General features: G+C 37.4%; 1 protein-coding gene across 5 annotated transcripts; it reads right to left on the reverse strand.

Annotated features, from left to right (window-relative positions):
- Positions 1–282: 282 nt before the first annotated feature.
- Positions 283–19,495, reverse strand: LOC133875402 (DExH-box ATP-dependent RNA helicase DExH16, mitochondrial). 5 transcript variants are annotated; one of them, XM_062313540.1, is made up of 16 exons: positions 19,113–19,495; positions 18,058–18,181; positions 16,289–16,410; positions 15,975–16,165; positions 14,992–15,132; positions 13,950–14,072; positions 11,453–11,530; positions 10,759–10,927; positions 9,975–10,087; positions 9,745–9,825; positions 8,903–8,968; positions 8,732–8,792; positions 8,491–8,561; positions 8,291–8,407; positions 720–811; positions 283–642 (listed from the first exon to the last, which is right to left on the reverse strand). In XM_062313540.1, the coding sequence occupies exons 1-16, from the start codon at positions 19,174–19,176 to the stop codon at positions 528–530; spliced, it is 1,728 nt and encodes a 575-aa protein (XP_062169524.1). In that variant the 5' UTR covers positions 19,177–19,495; the 3' UTR covers positions 283–527. The 5 variants fall into 5 exon arrangements, with proteins under 5 accessions (XP_062169524.1, XP_062169516.1, XP_062169540.1 ...); XM_062313532.1 differs by having other exon boundaries at positions 18,058–18,184; XM_062313556.1 differs by having other exon boundaries at positions 8,491–8,536; positions 8,732–8,796; positions 19,113–19,494.
- Positions 19,496–20,998: the final 1,503 nt, after the last annotated feature.

The raw sequence follows: 20,998 nt of genomic DNA on the forward strand, positions 1-20,998 counted from the left end.
AGGCCTTGAATTATCCAATTTTTCTGAATTTTTCACTGTCTATTCGCTATTCAAAATTATGTTATACTTCCTTCAAATGCCTCCAATGCCCATGAATGAAAATACAACATATTGAATTTGAGACCTCTTCTTGGTGCTCATCACATTAGCCTTTCCAGCAGAGGAGGCCATTTTTATTTCTATAACCAAGCAAGCTTGAAACTTGAAGCACTGCCCATTCTAATTACATAAATCAAGTAAATTGTTTGTTAAAATCGGTTCACTTCCACCTGACATTTCAAGTTTGCAGAGGGAATAACAATTCTGAAAATTTATGTTGTATCATTGACACTAAATTTTTACATTTAATGTTGTGTAAATAACACAATGATTGTCAAAGTAATTGATTGAATTTATAAATATGAAGTAAAGGAAGTCAACTGTTAAACAGAAGCAAATACTTTTGAGATATAAGTTGAGGTGAAGTGACTAATCTAAAAATTCAACTTTTCCTATCCTCTAAGTTGTTGAAGATCCAAGAACATGTCTCACAAATGTTGTCTAATGTCTTTGGATAATAGAGAACTTAAGTTTCTGCGTGGTTGGAACTTCCTTGCTCTTGGCTTCTGCCACCCTAGTCTTTCAAGGAACTCCTCAATCAACCTACAAATCATGTGGAGGAATAAGACAGCGAGCAAAATGGAAACTAAACATACTACATAAGACCCAAGTAAACTCACAGGCTACAAATGGCCTTCTGAGATGATGCCAGCTCGCGGTCGGGGAATGAATCCTCCAATCGGAAGCTCAACCAAACATAGAGATCCAACACCTTCCGTTTTGGTACCAAAAAAACAAAATTAGTTGCAAATCCACCTTATATAATGGCAAAAAATGGAATTTAGTAACATATTTCCTTAAAGAAGCTCAAGTTAGACAAAACCTCTATCTTCAGCTCCTGAGCTTGACAAAAGAATACTAAATGACTGTAAAGCGTAATCAATGTTTTTCGTCTTTAAACCTCTATTGATACAGAAGAGAAAATGTATAGTTATCTACATACGCCATTGGCTGTGGGAATGACGATGGTTCAATGGCCAAATTTACAACTGAATCAATGGAAAAGGTCCTATATTTTGGTGAAGTTTACCACAAAATTCTCCATTAATAACATGGAAATTAACATATTTGTTAAATCACCGGTTATCCCGAAATCTTAAGTTGATAGGAAATTATAAGCTTTATTATTTAAATTAATATTCTAAGACTCCCCCTCACATGTGGCCTCAAACTCTCCCTCATAGTGAGGCTCAACACGTAGAATATTTAACATAAAATTGAGGTAAATTGTTAAGTCAAGGTTCGAACCCATGACTTCTGCTCTGATATCATATTAAATCACCAGTTAAATTGGGTTAAATTGGCTCTTGTGGAGTTCTATCTTCGGCCTTTATGGGTAAAATGGGTCATGCTTAGGGCAATAATTGAGCTGAGTCGAACCGTCTTATGGAGTTCTATCTTTGGCTTTTATTGGTTAAATGGGTCATGCTTAGCCGCTTAGGGCTGTAATTGAGTCGAGTCAAACCGTCTTATAGAGTTCTATCTTCGGCCTTTATTGGTTAAATGGGTTATGCTTAGGAATGTAATTGAGTTGAGTCGAGCCGAGTATAAAATGTTTAAGTTTTGTTCATTTTATTTTATTTCAAACACGACTCAAGCTCGAGCTTATCACAAAACTAGATAATTTGTTCAAGCTTAGCTCATTTATTTTTCGAGCGAGCTCGAGCTTGTTCACGAGTTGCTAAATTAACTAATTCATTCCTTATATAAAGTAAATATTATGATTGTTTTTTTTTTTTTTTATAAATCCATACTAATTATTAGTTAATTGATTATTATTAAGATTTTACCATTTGAGTTAATTAAATAAATTAACATGAATCTTAAATAATCTAATCTCGGGTTTATATATATATTTTATAGTATGTACATAAATTCATTATGTACACATACATATATTTATAAATACATACAAACACGCATATATCTATATCAAGACTTACAATATCATTAATTCAAGTTATATCTATTATATTATGAAAACAATTCATCTTTACTTAAGATGTTCTAATTATGAAATTAAAATAATAATATAAAAAATAATAAAAATAAAGTTATACGAGTTTATATGAGCCTTTACAAATCGAACAAAGTTTATACGAATATAGTTCATTTATTAAACTAACAAAATTCGAATCGAGTTTATACAAGCAGGTTGTCAAACGAACTTGTTCATTTATAGCCCTAGTCATGCTTCGGCGAGTGGTGGATCTCTCCGCTAGCTAGAAAGGGCAATGTGGCTCTTCTCAAAGGGTAGCAGTGTGGAAGATGATTCCGTCTTGCTTAATGTGATGTATTGGGAGCGAGAGAAATAATAGTAGTTTTGATGATTACGAGACAACAGTGGTGGATGTAAAGGCCTTTTTCGTCAAAACCCTATATCACTAGATAGCTGCCTTTGAGTGCCTTCATATTACTAGCTTTAATGATTTTTTGATCTTTTTTTCTTTTTCTAGTTAGGGTTCTCTCTTGCATACTTCATGTGTATTGTGGTTACGCCCTTTCGCTTTTTAATAAAATTCAATTACTTTAAAAAATATATAAATACCAATTATCCTAACAGCTTAAACTAATAGGAAATGAGCTAACCTTATTAGTTAAATTAACATTCTAATAAGATTGTATCCCAAGACAACCAACTTGATGCAATTGTATGCCAAGATATGATTTCCACAAGAATAAAAATCTAATATATATATATATTGTACTTTGGAGATTATGTACATAAATTTTGAAGTTTTGACAAGAACACCCTGCTAAGTGGAATAGAAAAGGAAGGGGACTGCCCAACTACGCAGGCACTAAAGCAATCAGCTACTAAAATTAGAGAAATCATAAATTCAAAAGGAGATAAAGAAGAATCAAAGTCTTCCAATAGTGAAAAGCCAGATTAACAATCATAGAAATACAGCCTTGGAAAGCAAGATCTCAACATCCTCAAAAGTTGTACCATTTTGCTCATTGCATATACTTCATATTACAGACAAAGAGGTAATGTCGTCCATGATGCAGCATCCTAGCCCTTCCCCCAAATCCTCTAAGATACCCACCATGTTAATCATAGTTTTAGGCATTGTCCGATTTTTTTTTTTTTTTAATAACTAACTAAAATATCATTAAAAAGCAAGAGCGCAACCTAGGTATGCAGGAAATACAAAAAATAAACTCCTAACTAGACGGAGAAACATAACAAGAAAATCATGAAAACTAAGCACATTAGGAAAGATAAACGCAGCCGTCCAAAGGTAAAGAGTATTGAATAACAAGGACTTAAGCCCCACCACCGTCTTTTCGCAGTCTTCAAAACTTCTATCATTTCTCTTTCTTCAAAGACAGACAAAAGGCAAGAAAGCAGCATCTTCCGTACAGCTGCGCTCAAAGGGTTACCAAAAAATCCACTCCAACGAGCAAACAAGTCTACTACTTGTCTAGGCATGACCCAAGACAGCCCAACACTGACTGAAGATAGAATTCCCTAATCCACATACTCCCAATTTCTCTTATACATATAGCATCAATCAACCTCTATAATGTTTTGATCAGGGATAACCAAGGGTGCTGAGTTACTGCCAGAAAGTTTTGAGGACCTCATCAAGCTTCCCTCCCTACGCGTCAACAACCGACAACAAGAATCTAGATCAGCACTATGTGAGTGACCCGTTGTAGGTCCTCTAGGTTGAGGATGACGAGCACCTAGGCCCTTCCCTACATCCAAGCCCAATGAAGAAGAAGGCTCAGAACCCGCTTTCACTCTCTACTTAAGCGAAAGTTTGGCTCTAGGCTTGAGAGAAAGTTTGCCTCGTGAAGCAAAAGAACCCATCACACCCTTACCTTTGGATACTGGGTTAGAATCAGCCACAAGAGGGGGATCAGGGCTGCTTAGAAAGACTATTGACTATTGGGTTGGGTTTAGGCTCGACTAACACAAGCTTCTCTGGGTCTGACCTAGAACCTAAGCCAGCTAGGCTCAGGTCCAAATCAACCCACTCAAGACAAGGAGAGACTTCTGTTTTTAGGCATACCAATGTTACTCTGAGAGACCGAAAATCAAAGCTTTCACCCACAAGTCCCCTATCCTTCCTCGAGTGGACTCCACCAACAGAGGATCGGATGCTCCTTCAGTACCTCTGCATAAGACCTATACCCAACCACCTCCTCCGGCGGTTTCAAAGTGTAAGCTGACACACTTCCACCCAAGCCATACGATAAACAGCCACCTCTTTGAACCCCAACTGGCTGACGCCTCCTCCCACCACCGTATATCACATGGAGAAACTGCAGCACCGAGCGTAGCTAGAGGGAGAAGGAACTCCACCCCTTTCCACCTCTACCTTCCGACACAACAATAAAACCCTTGCGCCTACCCCCACCGTACTCTGCCACAGCCAGGTAACACCCATGCTTATTAGAGCAACACTAGGTGAGGAAGGCTATAACCCCAAGTCTGGAAGTTCTCTAAAAGTCCTTGGTTGCCACCTCTTGAATCACGGCCTCCATGGTGGTTAGCAACCAAGCAATGCTAACCTTACCCAGATGAATAGATCGAACAATACCATAACTCCTTTAAAGAATACGTAAAACTGTAGACCCACCCTCCACCACAAGCTCAAAAGCTTTAGGTTCAATAAAACACCACCTTGAATTCCCTATAGAACTAACAAAATTCACTAACAAACAACTAGGACCAATGTCGTTACCGAAAGAGCACACCAACTGAAATGGCCAACAGGATGCGCCTACACACACCGCTGAGAAGTCTCCATCACTCAGAAACTCTTTCTAGAAAATGTTTGAGAAGTCCACTATGTAGAGAAGTTACATTTTTCCTAGTAAGATAATAAGTTGAGGAGGTGGCATTCCGCAATTAAAACTGAAAAGAGCAAACACCAAAGACCACGAATCTTGAGCTGTCCAAAATTGTAAACTAATTGGATTACTAACTCAGTAACTCCCCTTCATTCTTACACATACAGCATCAGCTAACAACAATCTATGATTTGATCAAATCATATGTAGCTAAAAGTTTAGAACTTATGTACCTTAAGAACTAGCAATTACTTAACTCCAATCCCTTCATTCTCTAATTAATTCCAAACATACAACAGATGCACCTCCTTTTCTATCATGCGGTGCCTACAATCACAATTAACTCCGAAAATTCTATACCTTTTGATTCTAAAATTATTCCTAAACATTGCAATTTACGATTCTAATATTATAACTATTTCTAGGTTTATTAGAACTGGTCTATGCAAAAAAATAAAATAAAAAAAGTAATGCCTATTTAAGAAGATTGCAGTTGATCAAGGATTAAAAGGAGAACCTACGGGATAATACTCTCTCTCCTCTAAAACGCTCTCGCCTCTCCTCCTTTTTACTCGACTCCTTCACCCCAACGGTGGCGCTTGTAGGCGCGTCCCGCTAGGGTTCCTTTCTCTCTTGACGTGTTGAAGCTCGGACGTCGTTCTGTTCGAATTCGCAGAGGTTCTTGGGTGGTAGGTTTTCTCATAGCGCTCTATTGTTGGTTGTGTTCTAGTCTGATGTTGGTTCGTCAGGTCTGAGCTTGGTTGGTGCTGGTCTCCGGCTGGTGGTGGAGCGGGTTTGTGCGCGGAGTACCATGCGGCTTTGATATGGAGAGGCGTTTCACTATGGAAGCAAAAAAAATTCTTCTTTTTTGGTGAGAGATGATAAGGCAGATTTACGTTTGGAGGAAATGAGGTAGGGTTTTGTAGGATATGTTTATGTTGTCATCCAGTGTTCCGTTTGGCTAGTGGATACGTTGTAGAGGTGTTGGAGTATCCGGGTAAAGAAGATTTCGTCAAGTCTTACAGTAAGGATGAGAAGGTGCTAATGGTCCATGAGGGTGGTAACAAGGCCGGTCGCTATCTGGAGGTGGCCGTTTATGCAAAGGGTGGTCAAAAAGGCATCATTTGGCTCCCAGAGGGTCGTGGAGGGTGGGGATGGCAACGGTTTGTGAGAGAGTTGCGGCAAGTGCTGAAGTTTTTTGAAGCTAAGGGTGGGTCATTGGGTTCTAAGGCGCCTTCCCCGAAGGGAAAATAGAAGATGGGTGTTGGTGGGGCTTCTCCGTCTTTCGCAGAGGTGGTGAGGGGAGTGGTTGTTAAGCCTCCAGGGTCGATGGTTCCGAAGGTAGAGCCTTTTGTTTTGGATCTACTGCCGGCAGTGGGGTGTAGGAATGTGGTAGACGGGAGAATGGCGGTGAACTACTTTGTTTTGGAGGAGCAGTTGTCTGGGTCGTTGGAGAAGAAGCAAAAGCAATTATGCTTGCTTGGGGACGGCGAATCAAGGAAGAAGAAGAAGGTAGGGTTTATCCGTTCATGGAAGAAGGTTCTAGACAGTCTTTAGTTCACTCTAGAGCGGGCTTCAGCTTCCGGGTTCAAGCTTGTTGGGCCAGGTATGAAGTTCAAGTGCGGCAGCTGGGCTAGGCCTAAGCCCACGAGGGTGAGGCTGGATCTAGGTTCTCCGAGTTTTGGATCCGATTCGAATCCTGATTCGATTTCAATGGCTGTTTCTGGAGCTGATTTGGGTCCAGCGTATTCCGGGAGTTTTGCAGAACGATAGTCCTTCGCTGGTGGGTGTGCTTCCACTCCAGTGGTCGATTATCCTTCCGCCGAGTTGACTGTGTTGGAGGTCGTGGTTTCACGAGAGCTCGAGAATCAGGCAGGCTCACAGTTCGACTTGCCCCCCTTGCAAACTCCGGCAACTTCGGTGTCTCTGGTTGATTCTCGCAGGTCTGAGGGGCCTTCTCCGGTACTGGTAAGCACTGCTGTTGGGTTTGCTTTTCCTTTTCATAGTAGAAGGTGTTTGCTTGACCCCTCAGCTCTGTCTCGAGAGGCCTTCTCAGCCCTTCTCCACCCCTCTCAAGGGTGGCTGAGTTGGGAGAGAGGCTCCGTTCTGCCTCTTTGCCTTCGGTTTCTAAGCCTTTCCAGAAGTACTACCGGAAGGCAAGGGAAAGCAGATTAGGACTATTGGATGAGAAATTAGTGGCTGAGTCTATGGCAGCAATGAGGTTGCCTGTTAGTTTTTCAGCCAAAGAAGCAGCGGCAGTGCTTCCAAAGTTGAACTCAGCAGGAGGGGCAGATTCCATGAAGGGTTGTGTTAAGCCTTCTTCTTCTATGAAGGGATGCCTTCGGCGAAGGTTTCTAAACCCGAGCCCGGTTGTGAAAGCTTCATCTATTCATACCTCGGTTTTAGAGACGGTTGTGTCTTCATCGACTCCGGAAGTTAAGTTGGGGTGATAGGGTTTCCCTCCTCCTTGGGTGGTTGAGTCACTCCTATTGTTGGTAAGGATGATGATTCCAGGGTGAATGGGTTATCCCAATCTCAGAAGTGACCAATACGTTTTGGTCCATCTGGGGAGGTGGATCATGGTGAGGATGAGGATGCGTCCTTGGCAATTATGGATGCCTTTGAATATGACTTTTTTCAGAAAGTTAAGGTTGCACAGCTGAAGACCAAAGGGAGGAGGAAGATTTTGAATTTGGTTAGCACCATTAATTCTGGTGATGCAAGCGCGTCATCTTGGTATAGGAAAGGCAAGGCTCACGTGTTGTAGAAGGGTGTGTTTCTTGAGAGTTCGGGTTTGAGGGCTTTTGTTGTTTGAGGGTTTGTTGGGTCTTTTTTCTTTTTGTAGGCTGTTTCGTTTTTTGCTTTCTAGTTAAATGCTTTCTTTTGTATACTTTCGATATACTTAGGGGCGCCTTACGCTTTTAATAAGACAAGTTTATTACTTATCAAAAAAAGAAGATTGCAGTCATTTGAAAAGTCCAATATGAAATTTTCAGATCCATGGTGATGTCCACTTAAGTTTTGTTACTTAATTATTTCAAACAGTGCTATAAAATGGAAGATTCCATCAATGAGTGGAATTTCTTTTCTTTTCTTATAGAAATTTTATAAAAGATAAAAGCGCCCCCTGAAGATACATGGAGTATACAAAATGACGCAAAAACAGAAAGAACAAAAAAAGACAAGAAACAAGAAAAAAAAAAAAAAAAAAAAAAAAAAAAAAAAAACCCCACAAAGACCCAACCACAGCAGAAAACCCAAAGCACCGCAACAAAAAATCAAAAACCCTCTATAACATGAGTGGAGTTTCTAAACACAATGAAATTTGAAAACAAGACTAAGTTTTGTCCCCCAGGATTGTAAGTGATACTAAAAGGAAAATTACCTTGTGTATGGATTCAAGCTCCTTGAGAGCAGCAGGTGTCTTTGGCACCTGAAGTGTTCCTGGTGTAAATATTTCTCGCAACCGTACTATGCCTTTGTTGGCATAATTTTGTGCAAACTGGTGCATCATGATAGATCATATTAATTCATAGTTAATACCAAACGTCAATAGATTTTCAAGAACTATATACTTGATCTTACTTGTGTGAGACCCTGAGATGCAATCTCATCATTCATGTCAACTGGACTGCACAGCACATATATTAATGATACTGAAACTGAACAAGTTAGCAAAAGAATAAAGCTACCTAACTTGCTCAGTCCACCAAGTTTTTCATCCAAGGAGAAGTCCACCAAAACAGGTAATCATATTCTAAAAACTTGGGCGGCAATCTAATACTAAAACAAATTTTGACCTTTTCAGATGGATAAAAGATAATACCTGATGCAGAAAAGGTACTTATCATGCAAACCGAGCGGCAATTCATCAATAACAGCAGCAACTTTCTGACATCAATATTGCAATTAACATCTAAAGTAAGAGTTGATACAAGATAAACACATATTGGGGATATGTTCCCTGATTGCTGGGGGGAGAATGATAAAAACATACCAAACTTTCTTCACAATCAGTAATAAAATAATTCTCAGATATTTTGGCGTTGTCCAAAAAGTGCTCCTGCCAAAATAAAAAACCTCTTAACTATGAAATAGGTTGAGTTTCAACAAGTTTTTCAAAATTTTAACAATCAGATTTACTTCTCAGTTGGCTGAAAGTATTCATTACAATTTTCAAATGTTCAAACTCATTCAATGAGGAATCGTGGTTATTTTTACAATCATAATTTCTTTACTTGTTTAAGCCTTTTGATCATTTTTTACCAGTTTCAACCAGCACTCAGTTGATATCCGAAGGAAATTAAAAGTGGATTAGTAAAACAGAATGGAGTTTTCTTAGGAGCTAAAAATATGTAATTGATAGATACCCTCATTCTATTCTCTCTTCTTTTACTTTTTCTTTTTCTCTGTCTTTCTTTCTTTCTTTCTTTCTTTTTTTTTGGGGGGGGGGGGGGGGGGGGGGGGGGGTGGATGGGGAGGATAGATTACTGAAAAATACATAAGTAGGGAAATATTGCCGTTGGTTTTTTCTTTTGCACTGTCACATGCAGTGTATGGGGAGGGCAGGAGAGCGGAGCTCCAAGATTCAACAACCTTCACACACAATGTAAAGGAATTTTCGTTTCTCTTTTCTTTCTTTTCCTCACAAGTAAAAATCCATGACATAACAGATTGAATCATAATCCTTAGCATCAGCTATGCAGAAACAATTTTAATTGCTCTAAAAAATGTATAACTCAATAAATAGATAGGCACAAAAATTAATAGACATCAAGCAAATAAATAGATGGCTACAGAAGATACAAAGGAAACGGAAATGGTCAAGTGAAGACCTACCAATATCTGATGGAGGCCATTTGTTTGGTGTACACGTGAGTACATGAACATGAGATCGAAGGTAGGAAATAGTCCAGCACGCTGCATACCAAGAGTTACTTCGATTAAGAAAAATGATGATGCAACATAAAACGATGATACCAAACCACAGATTTATATTATAATTGAAAAGCAAATAGTGGTCATATGCATAAGATGCGCGGTGACCATTTCGTTGATGGTAGGATAACCTCTAGAGTGGGCGATGGGGATTTGAGTGATGAATGAAGCAAGGGTAGATCCTCTGCATCTATACAAGTCACTTCGCCAACAGGAAATTTTGATCCATACCGGCCCGCTCTCCCTACAGGTAAATTCAACAAGCCATCTGAAGCGTTCATGGAGGATCGAAATACACAGATCATACCATTCCAAGCTCAGGAAACAAATAACAACGGAACATTATCACCAAGCAACTATTCTTTACTCGATATGCAAGTGTTGGCAACAACAGATGATATCTTGATAGCATATAAATTGGTCGAACATAGTGACCACCGGGCAATTCAAGACAAAGGGAACAAAATGGCTCACTTCAAGGGCAAGCCCCAAACTCATTCCAAACTTTCAATGAGATACAACGTATACCAAATGAAAGAGAGAGTATCCAACATCTATATTCAAATAATGTAGAAGGCATAATGTCTTAATGATCTCAAGCTCTACATACTGCAAGCTCTTCTTCCAAAATAAATATAAAATAAATAAATAAAATAAAAACTATCATTGCAGCAAAAAATGGGAATTAACATTTAACTAAAATAAATATCTGTTGTGACACTGATGTCAAAAAGTTGCAGGATTACCAACAGAAAAAGGAAATCCATTCACAAAAAGTTTTCCTGCCCAATTTCCACATTAACATGATCTTTAAACCTCTATGAGATATTGAGAACAAGTTAACAGTTCAATCTTACAACCATGCTAAAAATACTACCAAAACAAAATTCTAAAGTTTGGCTAGGATTAAGCTACCTGCAATTTGCTTGATTTCAGGCACGGTAAGATCCCTCATCTCAATACCATCAAACTTCTTCATAGTTGAAAATATGATCCTGGAAATGTTCAGATTGAGACCCATCCCAATGGCATCACTAGCCACAAGGACATCAAAGTCACTGCTTGCATCGTTGAACATTGTTGCCTGCAGTCCTAAAGAACATTTTAACTCAGCAAATCCATAACCATCAACTATAGCGGACCATAAGAGAGAAAATAAACAATCAACAGAAAATTGAGAGAAGGTTTCCTTTTATGTGTGTGTCTATATATATATATATATATATATAGAGAGAGAGAGAGAGAGAGAGAGAGAGAGAACTAATTTAAAAAGTGGAAAAAAACCCTCAAAGTACAATAAGAAAAATCGCACTTCCACTAGGAGAAGTACATTGTAAATGAATTTTGGTATCAGTACATGCCAAACAAATAACTACAGTAGAGGAAAACATATTTTAGATAAGGGGGAGAACTGCGAGCTTTTTCAGAAATTTATAACAGAAAAAGGAAACAAAAGGGGTTGGGGGGGGGGGGGGGGGGGGGAGGAAAGAAAAAAGAAGCAAGGAAATGTAAATGACATCAATTGAGAAAATACATCTGTTGCAATGAACTAAGCATAGGTATAACAGAGGCGAGATAAAGCTTTTTAGACACAAGGAGGAAGGCATACCTGTCTGGTTCGAGTGTCTGGCGGCAGTGAACCATAAACTACAGAACAAAGATGCTTTCCTTCATTTTCAATTTTCCTCTACAGTGGTGGAGAGGATACAAATGTACTTAGAAAAGTTATTTTACTAAATAAAACACATATTATGTCACATGTGCATTGTATAAACATAACTTAGAAAAGAGAAAAGAAACAAAGTTCCCTTATGTCAAGAAATTAAACTCAATACATAGGATGTCTACAGCAACAGAAGTTGGAAAGTAAATTTCTATCTTTGGTAAGCCAAGGAGCAGACTTTAAACATTAATGAGTAGAAGAACGTTTTGATTGAAGGAAACCCTTCAGTTCTTGAGTAAATAAAAAGAGTGCTTCCACTTCTGCAAGCTGATCGCTTCCAGCAGCACAACAGTAGCATGAGCTCCTCTGGCCACCACTCAGACTTCGGAGGACTTGTATCTTCTCCTTTCTCATTCTCCTTCTATTGGACACAGAACTTGGGGGCATAGCAAACTACTAGCCTTTGACAAAGACTAAAATAGGATGCCCTAAAACACCTTGAAGCGAAGCCCATAGCAAATACTTATTTTAACACCATCAATAAGAAGATTTACTGAATCAAACTCTTTCATTCCAGACCACCTAAGTAGAGCCATGGTGATAAATTCATGGGTTACCATCATCCCCTTCGCCTCAAGAATTTTAAATCGTGTGTCAAATTTTGTCTATATTCTATGGCATACTTATAGGCTAACTAACAAATTTTCCAAATTGTAACTAGAGAATTTCAAATTGTGCAACTTAGTGAACAATGAAGAAAGATATTATATGACATCTCTGACTCTGAGTCCATCTTGAAAATTATTCAATTTCTGAGTCTGATTTGAAAATTATTCCAAAACCACAACAAAATTCTGTATTGATCTGTCCGCTGGAGCATATCACAAATTTTACCATCATTAAAAATACAGACCGATCTAAAAATCTAAACATAAGGGGTCTTCAAAGTTTCATATAATTTCAGATTGGAATACAGCTTTCTGTCTTCTCCTCCTTTATGCTGAGTACATATCTGCACAAACTACAATCTCCTGTCCAAAGCTAATTACATGTGCAACTTGAACATGCTTTTAGAGCTTCTTGGGCTCAAGTATGAAAAGATTTAAAGTAGAAGATAGAAACTTGACATTTATTATCAATAATAATTCAGAAAAACAGTGTTGCATGTGCAAGAAAATTAGGGAATCCATCGATCATCTTCTACTTCACTGTGAAGTAGCTAGAGATCTATGGGTATCAATTTTTTGTCTTTTCCGAACAGAGTGGGCCATGGCCCAACGGGTGGTGTAGCTATTGGCTAGTTGGAGAGACCAGGTTGATAACCACCATAACATAGAAGTTTGGAGGACGATTCCCCTTTGCTTGATGTGGTGTATTTGGAGATAACGCAAAACCCTAAATTTGAAGATTGTGAAAGAACGAAATACCCAAAATTCTGAAGATTATGAGAGAGCTAAAGTTGAGTTAAAAGCTATTTTATTCAAAACTCTCTATGGGTGGATGACTGCTTTCAACAGTTCTCACTTTTCTAATATTTTAGAATTTCTGATTTTTTTTTCTTCTTCCTAATTGGGTGTCTCTCTTGAATACTTCTTGTGTACTTAAGTTTTACCCCTTCGCGCTTTCTAATAATATTGAATTGAATTATTTATCAAAAAGAAAAAAGAAAATACATAGTTTTTACCTGTTATTACTTTGCTCATGATCCAACTCCAATCATAAGAACTCTTAACAGTTATGTCAACTGAAACTAATGAACCATAATTAGTTTGATAGTATGTTCAAATCAAATTCTGCACCCATTACCAGTATCAGCTTAAAGCCCATTTTGTACCTCCCAAACATCTTTCCAGAAGCTATGCTCCATGCCTCAATCATATGTCCTCTATTAGGATCACGATTCTGACATGATCTATTGTTTCTACTTATCGAAAAAAGACATGATCTACTGTTTCCATTTAACCAGGTAACACAAGTCATGTATTTTATACAGGAAATTCTAGCTCTTAGCTTGATTGAGCGTAAATACACCACGCTTGTGAGCCTCATGGGGATCAGGCGTTAAATCTGATCATAGTTTGGAAAATTGCTTTATTAAGATAAAAAGAACCAAATCAACATGGCAACAGTTTTAGAATAATTTCACACTTTCTGCCCACATGGTCATTCAACCCATTTTCTCTTTCATCCTTTTTTTTGGGGTAAGTACATATATTTTCATCTAAATACACACAAAAAGAGAAAGAAAAAAAAAATTGTACGATAGCTAGATAGGCTCATGTTCACAGCAAATGTATCATTGCTACAAGAAAATTTAGACAAGAAAAATAAAGATTTCAGGACAAAATAATTAAACCCACATCAAGTGGGATTAAACAAGAAAGAAAACACGGGGACAGAACATAACGATAAAAGTAGAAACAAAAGAGAAGTAACTACTGACCTTTAATCCGTATATCTCACGACGCGAAAAGGTTATAATGCAATCGCCTGTTTGTACATGAGAGAAGGATCCAAGAGGGACCTTTGATGGAACTAGTGGTGAAAGTCTCTCATAATATTGAACCTATTGTATGGCATATACAATGAAAAAGGTTTGCCACAAAAAAATCAGTAACATGATCCAAACACCACAAAATTAGCATACAACTTACAGCCACATAATGGCAGACTTGCATTACAAAGTTTTTTTTTTTTTTTTAAAAAAAAAAAAAAAAGAAAGAAAAAAAAATCTTCATTTCTTTCTGTTGCGGATAGGAGGGGGCATTGTGAATTAGAAAATATAGAATGATGATTGGCACATTACCATTTGTATGCCCAAACATAAAATTCTGAGGATATTAGTTAATCAAAGACAATTTATAGGAATTAGGACTACTTCAAGAAAAGCCATTACGGAAACCAAAAAGTGGGACTCCCTTAACTTTGTTGCAAAAGAATTTCAGGTTCATTTTAGTCCAACAAAGGTAAACAGACTGAATACATCAAAAAAGGGAAGAAAAAAAAAACAAAAACAAAAACAAAACAAAACAAAATGTTTCCTACAACAATAAACTTCTGAATAAATTATCATTGAGAAAAAAGAGAGAGAACAGTTACCCTTCTTTCTTTTTTAAAGATATTCCACAGAGATTCAATAAATTTGCAAGATGGCAGCATGGCCAAAATCACATCGAAAAAGATGGACCAGGAAGAAAAAGAGAGTGGGGAGAAGCACAAAGGATAACAGAAGACCAAAAGAAAAACAAAAGGTCACATTACAATAGGCTTGTCAATTTCATTCTATCTTCTCTTTTGAACAATGAAAGAAAGTGAACTCCATATGGACACTTTACAATAGACTTGCAATCAACTATTTCAAATCCACAAAAAAAAAAAAAGTTCTCATCTATTTGCTGAAGAAGTAAAGTAGGATTAATGCACATATCCTTAATGAACTAAAACAAGAAATTTTTTACTCAAGATTACATTAAATAGATTATTACCTCAATTTCATCACCTGTCACTTTGAGTATTTCCTGGATAAGGGGAATGGCAGCTGCATCTCCGCAAAGGTGAAGCTCATCAGCAGAGATTCCTAATAGAGCACGAGTAAATGAAAAACCCCTTGTCCTACATCCCAACATCTGAGGAAGAAAGATGATAAGAATATGAATAAAAATAACTACAAAATATAAGTACCTAAAGAAAATTTGCAAGCTTGGAATTTATATAAAACAACATCAATAAGGGCAAAGCCACGTAGTCCAAAAAGTTGGGGTTCTCTGGACCAATATTACTTCACCAAGAAGTTCCACCTAGGGCTCATCTTCAAACATATAATTGACAAACATGATGTTCAAAGAAACTTCTTATAATTGGTGGTCGTCTGGTAGGCCAAGGAGCGCTATGGTGTTGAAAATGGTGCCAACGTGCCTCTTTTGGTGTTTATGGAAGGAAATAAATGATAGAAATTTTGAGGACAAGGAAAGGACTATGAGGGATATTATTTCTATGTTTTTTGAAACTTCGTATCTTTAGACGGTGGCATATGTGTCTCCTCTGTCGATTAGTTTTAGTGATTTTCTTTTTTGTTTTGCCCTTTCTAGTTAGATTGTTCATTTTGTATACTTCTTGTGTACTTAGTGGTACCTTACGCTTTCAATGATATTGGTTTTATTACTTATCAAAAAACAAAATAAGCAAAGCAAAGATATTGAATCAAAGTATTGTTATAACATGAAAACCGACTCCCTTTTATTAAATAAGAGGAATCTTTTAAATATAATTATACATGCTTTAGGGCAGACCCTAACCTTTCCCGTAATTGGCTGATTCCCATCTACAAACTATAGAAACTAAATCATTTGCATTAAGGTGCACTTTCACTAATTTCACATTTATATAGAATTTAATTAACAGCAAACAAATGCTGATGAACTTGGTAAAATATGCAGGAAGTAAGTCTCCAGATAAACCAAGGGCATGCCTGAATTTCATCAATAACAGCACAATGGTAGTCTGATGTTACATCAGCCATCTCAACTGTCACAGCCTTGTGTTCTGCACCATCAACTTCCTCTCTTTCTTGTCCCGTAATGAGATTACAAGGCACTTTTGCCTTGTTCAACCGTTTAGCCACCTCCCAAGCCAACAATCTCAATGGACCACAGTATATGCCTGCACAGTAATGACAGATGCTTAAGAATTTTACATACAGCTATCATACTCTCTCTTAATTCTTTAACTAAGAGGATTTGGTAAGGAATTTTTTGATAAGTAAGGATTTGGTAAGGAATTTACCAGATGAACTCGACTCAAGTTGCTTCAGAGCATGGTATGTTTTACCACTATTTGTGGGACCCATATGCAGGATAACCTTGCGATGTTTCCTTCGAGCATTTGGGTACCATGTATGAGGACGACTAAAATAAATAAAAAACTTCATTGTGAGGATTCTATGACGGGAAAGAAAACATTGCATTCACAATAAGCATAAGCATAATGACAAGAATTAGTGGTACCCTATGACTTGAGTATGTGGATAAGACATTTATTAGAACAATGGAAAAAAGGCTTTGTCATAATCCAAACTTTTTTTTTTTAAAGGAATCCAAATATCATTAAAAGCATAAGGCGCCCCTAGGTACATGAGAAGTATACAAGAAAAAGCACCTAACAAGCTAAAAGGAGAAAAAAGAGCAAGAAAATCATGATAATTGAGCACCAAGGGAGAAATAAATGCAGCCATAGAAGAAAGAGGACTAATACTCCTCCAACGTTCTCTCGCGATCTTTAAATTTTTTATCATTCCTTTCACATTGAAGGCATTATAAGAGGCAAAGAGGCATCATCTTCCACACAACAACACTTTGAGTACTACCAGCAGTCCACCAACAAGCAAACAAGTCGACTACTCGGCTAGGCATAACCCAAGATGGCCTCATAAAGGAGAAAAAGATGGTCCACAGACTCCACAATCCTCTTACACATACAGCACTTGTTAATTACAATGACATGCTTCTTCTTAAGATTGTCCATGACAAGGATCTTTCCTAAAGGGCTTCTGACCAAGCAAAGAAAGCCACCTTCAAAGGAGCCTTAGTCCACCAAATACTCTTTCGAAGAGAGCCACCAATACAAACCAAGACAATCTAGAAAGATCTAACATTGAACAACCCTTTCTTGAAGAGAGTCCACCAACGCTTGTCTTCACCTTCCCGTCTCCCACTAAGTGAATACAAGAAGTCGAAGAACGAGGCAAAGATATCCACTAATTAGAGTCACCAAAAAGCACCAAGTGGGCTACTACAGAGGCATCCTTCACACAAGTAATACCATATAAATCTAGAAAGGCTTCCTTCAGGGCCTTATCCCCACACCACGGTTCATGCCAAATCTAATCTTAGAGCCAACCCCCACCTCAAATCTGATATGACTTGAAAAATCCCCAACCCCTCCTAATATTCTTCCATAACCCCACCCCCACCTCAAATCTGATATGACTTGAAAAATCCCCAACCCCTCCTAATATTCTTCCATAACCCCACCCCATACCTCTCTCTCTCTCTCTCATATACACAATGCAAGAGTGAGGATTGAGGGACTTTTATAGTGTCAGTGACAAACTTATTTTTTATTAATTCAACGATATGATTTCAGTGGTTCAAATCTGTATCATAAATACAACCAACTTAACTATGAAGAATGTTAGCTTTATCAAACGATTTAAAGACCAGATAGTTTCCAATCCCATATAATGTAAAGCCCCATGATTTTGTATCCATATCACTAAAATAGAAACAAAAATAGGGAATGGAATCATTAACCTAACTCAACAACAAGCAAGTCTGTCTCATATACATAACAATAAATAGGTAAATAAAATCAGTTAGAATGCTATGCTAGAGCAAACCAAACAGTCGTGATATCCAAGTACTCAGAAATGTATTATCTAGTTTCAGTCTATGTAATTTTCATGTACAAAATTATTGCATTACAAAGGCAAAAGTAAATTTTTTCTCCCAAGTGAAGATAACACTACTTCAGTAGCTGTGAACCACATTTCTTACGTGAGATCTGTAAAGTCAAACTTCGTGGTACCAGCACAACTGCTGTACTTTCTCATTGAACGAGAAATGGTAACTAAAGCTGCAATCCTCAATTCCAAGTGCAGCCAAATGGGCTCCATATTTCCTGCTACACAATGGAGAGAAAGGGAGTGAGAAAAACTCCAAACAACACAACTAGTTCAAAACCCACAACTACAACTTTTTATGTAACTATCAAACCTGAATAATTGATAGCATGATGTGAAAATGAACAGTAAGAAATACTCATGTTAGCTAATAATATTAGTACTATCAAGCTAAATATCCACCAGCTTATAAGTGTGACCAGTCCTGTAGCAGAATTAGGCACATTACATGCGCCACCTGATAAAACAAAGAATATCTCTAAGCAATTAATGGTCAGAGCTAGATGATATGAATATCTACTCAAACAACTCAAGTTTTTCCCCTATAGCCATTTATAAGAGAACTTACCAAAGTAGAAAATTAGAGATTGCGGATAATTTTATTGATATTCCACCATGTTCAACTAGTTTGTTAGTCAGTATGCCTATTGCAAGGTCAGGATATGGTAAATAACATATACAGCCTAAAAAGAGCAAATTTTGAGATCTCTGTTTTCTTTCTTCCTTCCTTCAATCTAAAAAAAAAAAAATCAAAATCAAAACACCCGATTCAAATTGTTATGTAAGATTCCATTCTTAATTTAGTCTTTCCTTAAACCAAAACACTTCTCTTTCTTCTAGGATAGAACAACCATACAACATACTGTTCTCAGCTGGGATTACCGAGGATATGTAGAAACAGAAATAAATCCCATTCCGCAGTAACCCCAGAAAACAACAAACTATGCTTAACTAAGCCCACCATTATCAAACTTAGGTTGACTTTAAGAAGAAAAAAAACAAACAAACAAACTTCTTTCTTTCTTTATATTTTCCACAGTTTTCGCGGGTACCAAACACCTTCAACTAAATCATAAAAAACAAAACAAAACTTTAACACGAAATTGAAGATTTATCAAAGAAAATTAAACGAAGGTCAGGCGGTCGAACCGTGGAGCGTACGAGAAACGCCCAGAGACGATGAAACTCTTCGACGAAGTAAGAACGAGGCCATTGCTTTTTGGATTGGAATTTTTTTTATTTTTTTTTGTCAAAAAAAAAAAAGATTCAGAGGAAAACCAATAACGAGAAATGGGTGTAAACGTAAGACATCATCGTATTCGAAGGGAAACATGCGGTGGTTGGTGCTCCCTCTCTGCTCTCTCGGGGTTCGTGGGCTTCGCTTCTAGCGCCATCTTGGGGGAGAGAGAGTGGGAGGTCGAACCCTGGAACATGTGCTACGAGTCGTTTACGCGGCAAAGAATCTGGGTTCTTGAACCCAGCCCACCCAATGTGCAAAGTGCAAACCTTTGAAACAACATGGTCCAGTTGAGAAGGTATGATTGAGGAACTTTTCTGTGTACAGTCTATCATAATTTTTTTTTTGGGTTAAATATTTTATTCGTATCCGGGTTTTAAATTTTTTTAAATTTAGTACATGAGTTTTCATTTGTTTCATAAATAGATCTAAGTTTAGGAGTAAAAACTACTTTGATACTTTTGGCCAAGAGGGTGACTAACCGTTAATATTTAGACGAAAAATGTAACAAAAGTATCAAAGTGGTTTTTACCCCTAAACTCAAGTCCATCTATGAAACAAATAAAAAATCATGTACTAAATTTAAAAAAGCTTAAAACTCAGGTAGCAATAAAGTATTTAATCCTAATTTTTTTAGAATTTTTATTTTCAAGAATAATTTAATAGTGAAAGTAATTAAAGTTCAATTTATTATTTTTAATATAAATAGTTTGAATTTAGAAAGAGATAATATGCAGACAATAAGGGAATTCGGGATTGAAAAATTATTCTTGCACAACTCACTTACACAACTTCTACACAACCTCAAACACATTGGTGGGACTCATGTATGTGAGTTCCACCATACATGGGTCCCACCAATATGTCTTGAGTTGTGTAAGTGGGTTATGCAACAAACACATCCCTTCAGGATTTACCTGCTATATTGGCTCCCGAACATTTATAGAGATAGAAGATTCACATTTGCCGCCCTGACACATCAAATATCTCGTGCAGGCTTCTTCTTAGAGAAATGATACACTTATATTTCCTATACATCTTTTGTACATCTACATACAACCAAGTTTTAAATTCACCATTAAATTTGTAGGGCCCAATATGAGTCCTATAAATCTAAAAGTAGATTTAAAAATGAAATGTACAATAGATGCATGTATGGGAGATGTAAACATATTATTTCTCTTCTTGTTGTTGTCCTCTACACCCTACGCATCAAATATTGAGAAATGCTGGGGTGAACACTCTTGTACACCTCTTGCCCACTCTTACAAGTGTTTTTATTTTTTAACCAAATAAAATAAATTTTAAAATGGAAGGATGGGACAAGGGGTGCACAGGAATGTACACCTCAACATATCTCACAAGAGATATGACACATTGTCACCCCAAGACATAACTTATGACCACATTTGCCCACGTGACGTGGCAACTTTTATTTTTATCTTTTTTAGGAAAAAAAAAAAACTAAAATTAGTTAGGGGACCACCTTGCCACAAAGGTAAGGTGATCAATAATTGTGTCTTAGGGTAGCAAAAAATCATATCTCATCTCACAAATATTTCATTTTGGACAGCTGTCGACTTTGTCATTTAGTAGGTCATTATTGTAACGTGGCAGGAGTAAGGGCCTTCTATGTTACACCTCCATATGTATGCCTTCAAATCACCAATGGGCTTGGGTGTGATTCTCGGCAAACCGATTGTCATGGGCTTCATTTCTTGTCTTAACAGGCCAATCTTAATGTGAGGAATGAGGGCCCATGGGTCCTCAGAAAAAGGGTCCACCAGTTGCCCTCCAA

The sequence above is a fragment of the Alnus glutinosa genome, chromosome 1 (assembly GCF_958979055.1).
Source record: "Alnus glutinosa chromosome 1, dhAlnGlut1.1, whole genome shotgun sequence".
Taxonomy (NCBI): Eukaryota; Viridiplantae; Streptophyta; class Magnoliopsida; order Fagales; family Betulaceae; genus Alnus; species Alnus glutinosa.

Excerpts from the sequence above, each read along its gene's own strand:
- LOC133875402 (XM_062313532.1), bottom strand. The coding sequence starts at position 19,176 with ATGGCCTCGTTCTTACTTCGTCGAAGAGTTTCATCGTCTCTGGGCGTT. Across the intron at positions 16,166-16,288 it reads ACTTGAGTCGAGTTCATCTG|GCATATACTGTGGTCCATTG; the intron begins GTAAATTCCTTA and ends ATTACTGTGCAG. Across the intron at positions 643-719 it reads CAGAAGGCCATTTGTAGCCT|GTTGATTGAGGAGTTCCTTG; the intron begins GTGAGTTTACTT and ends CATGATTTGTAG.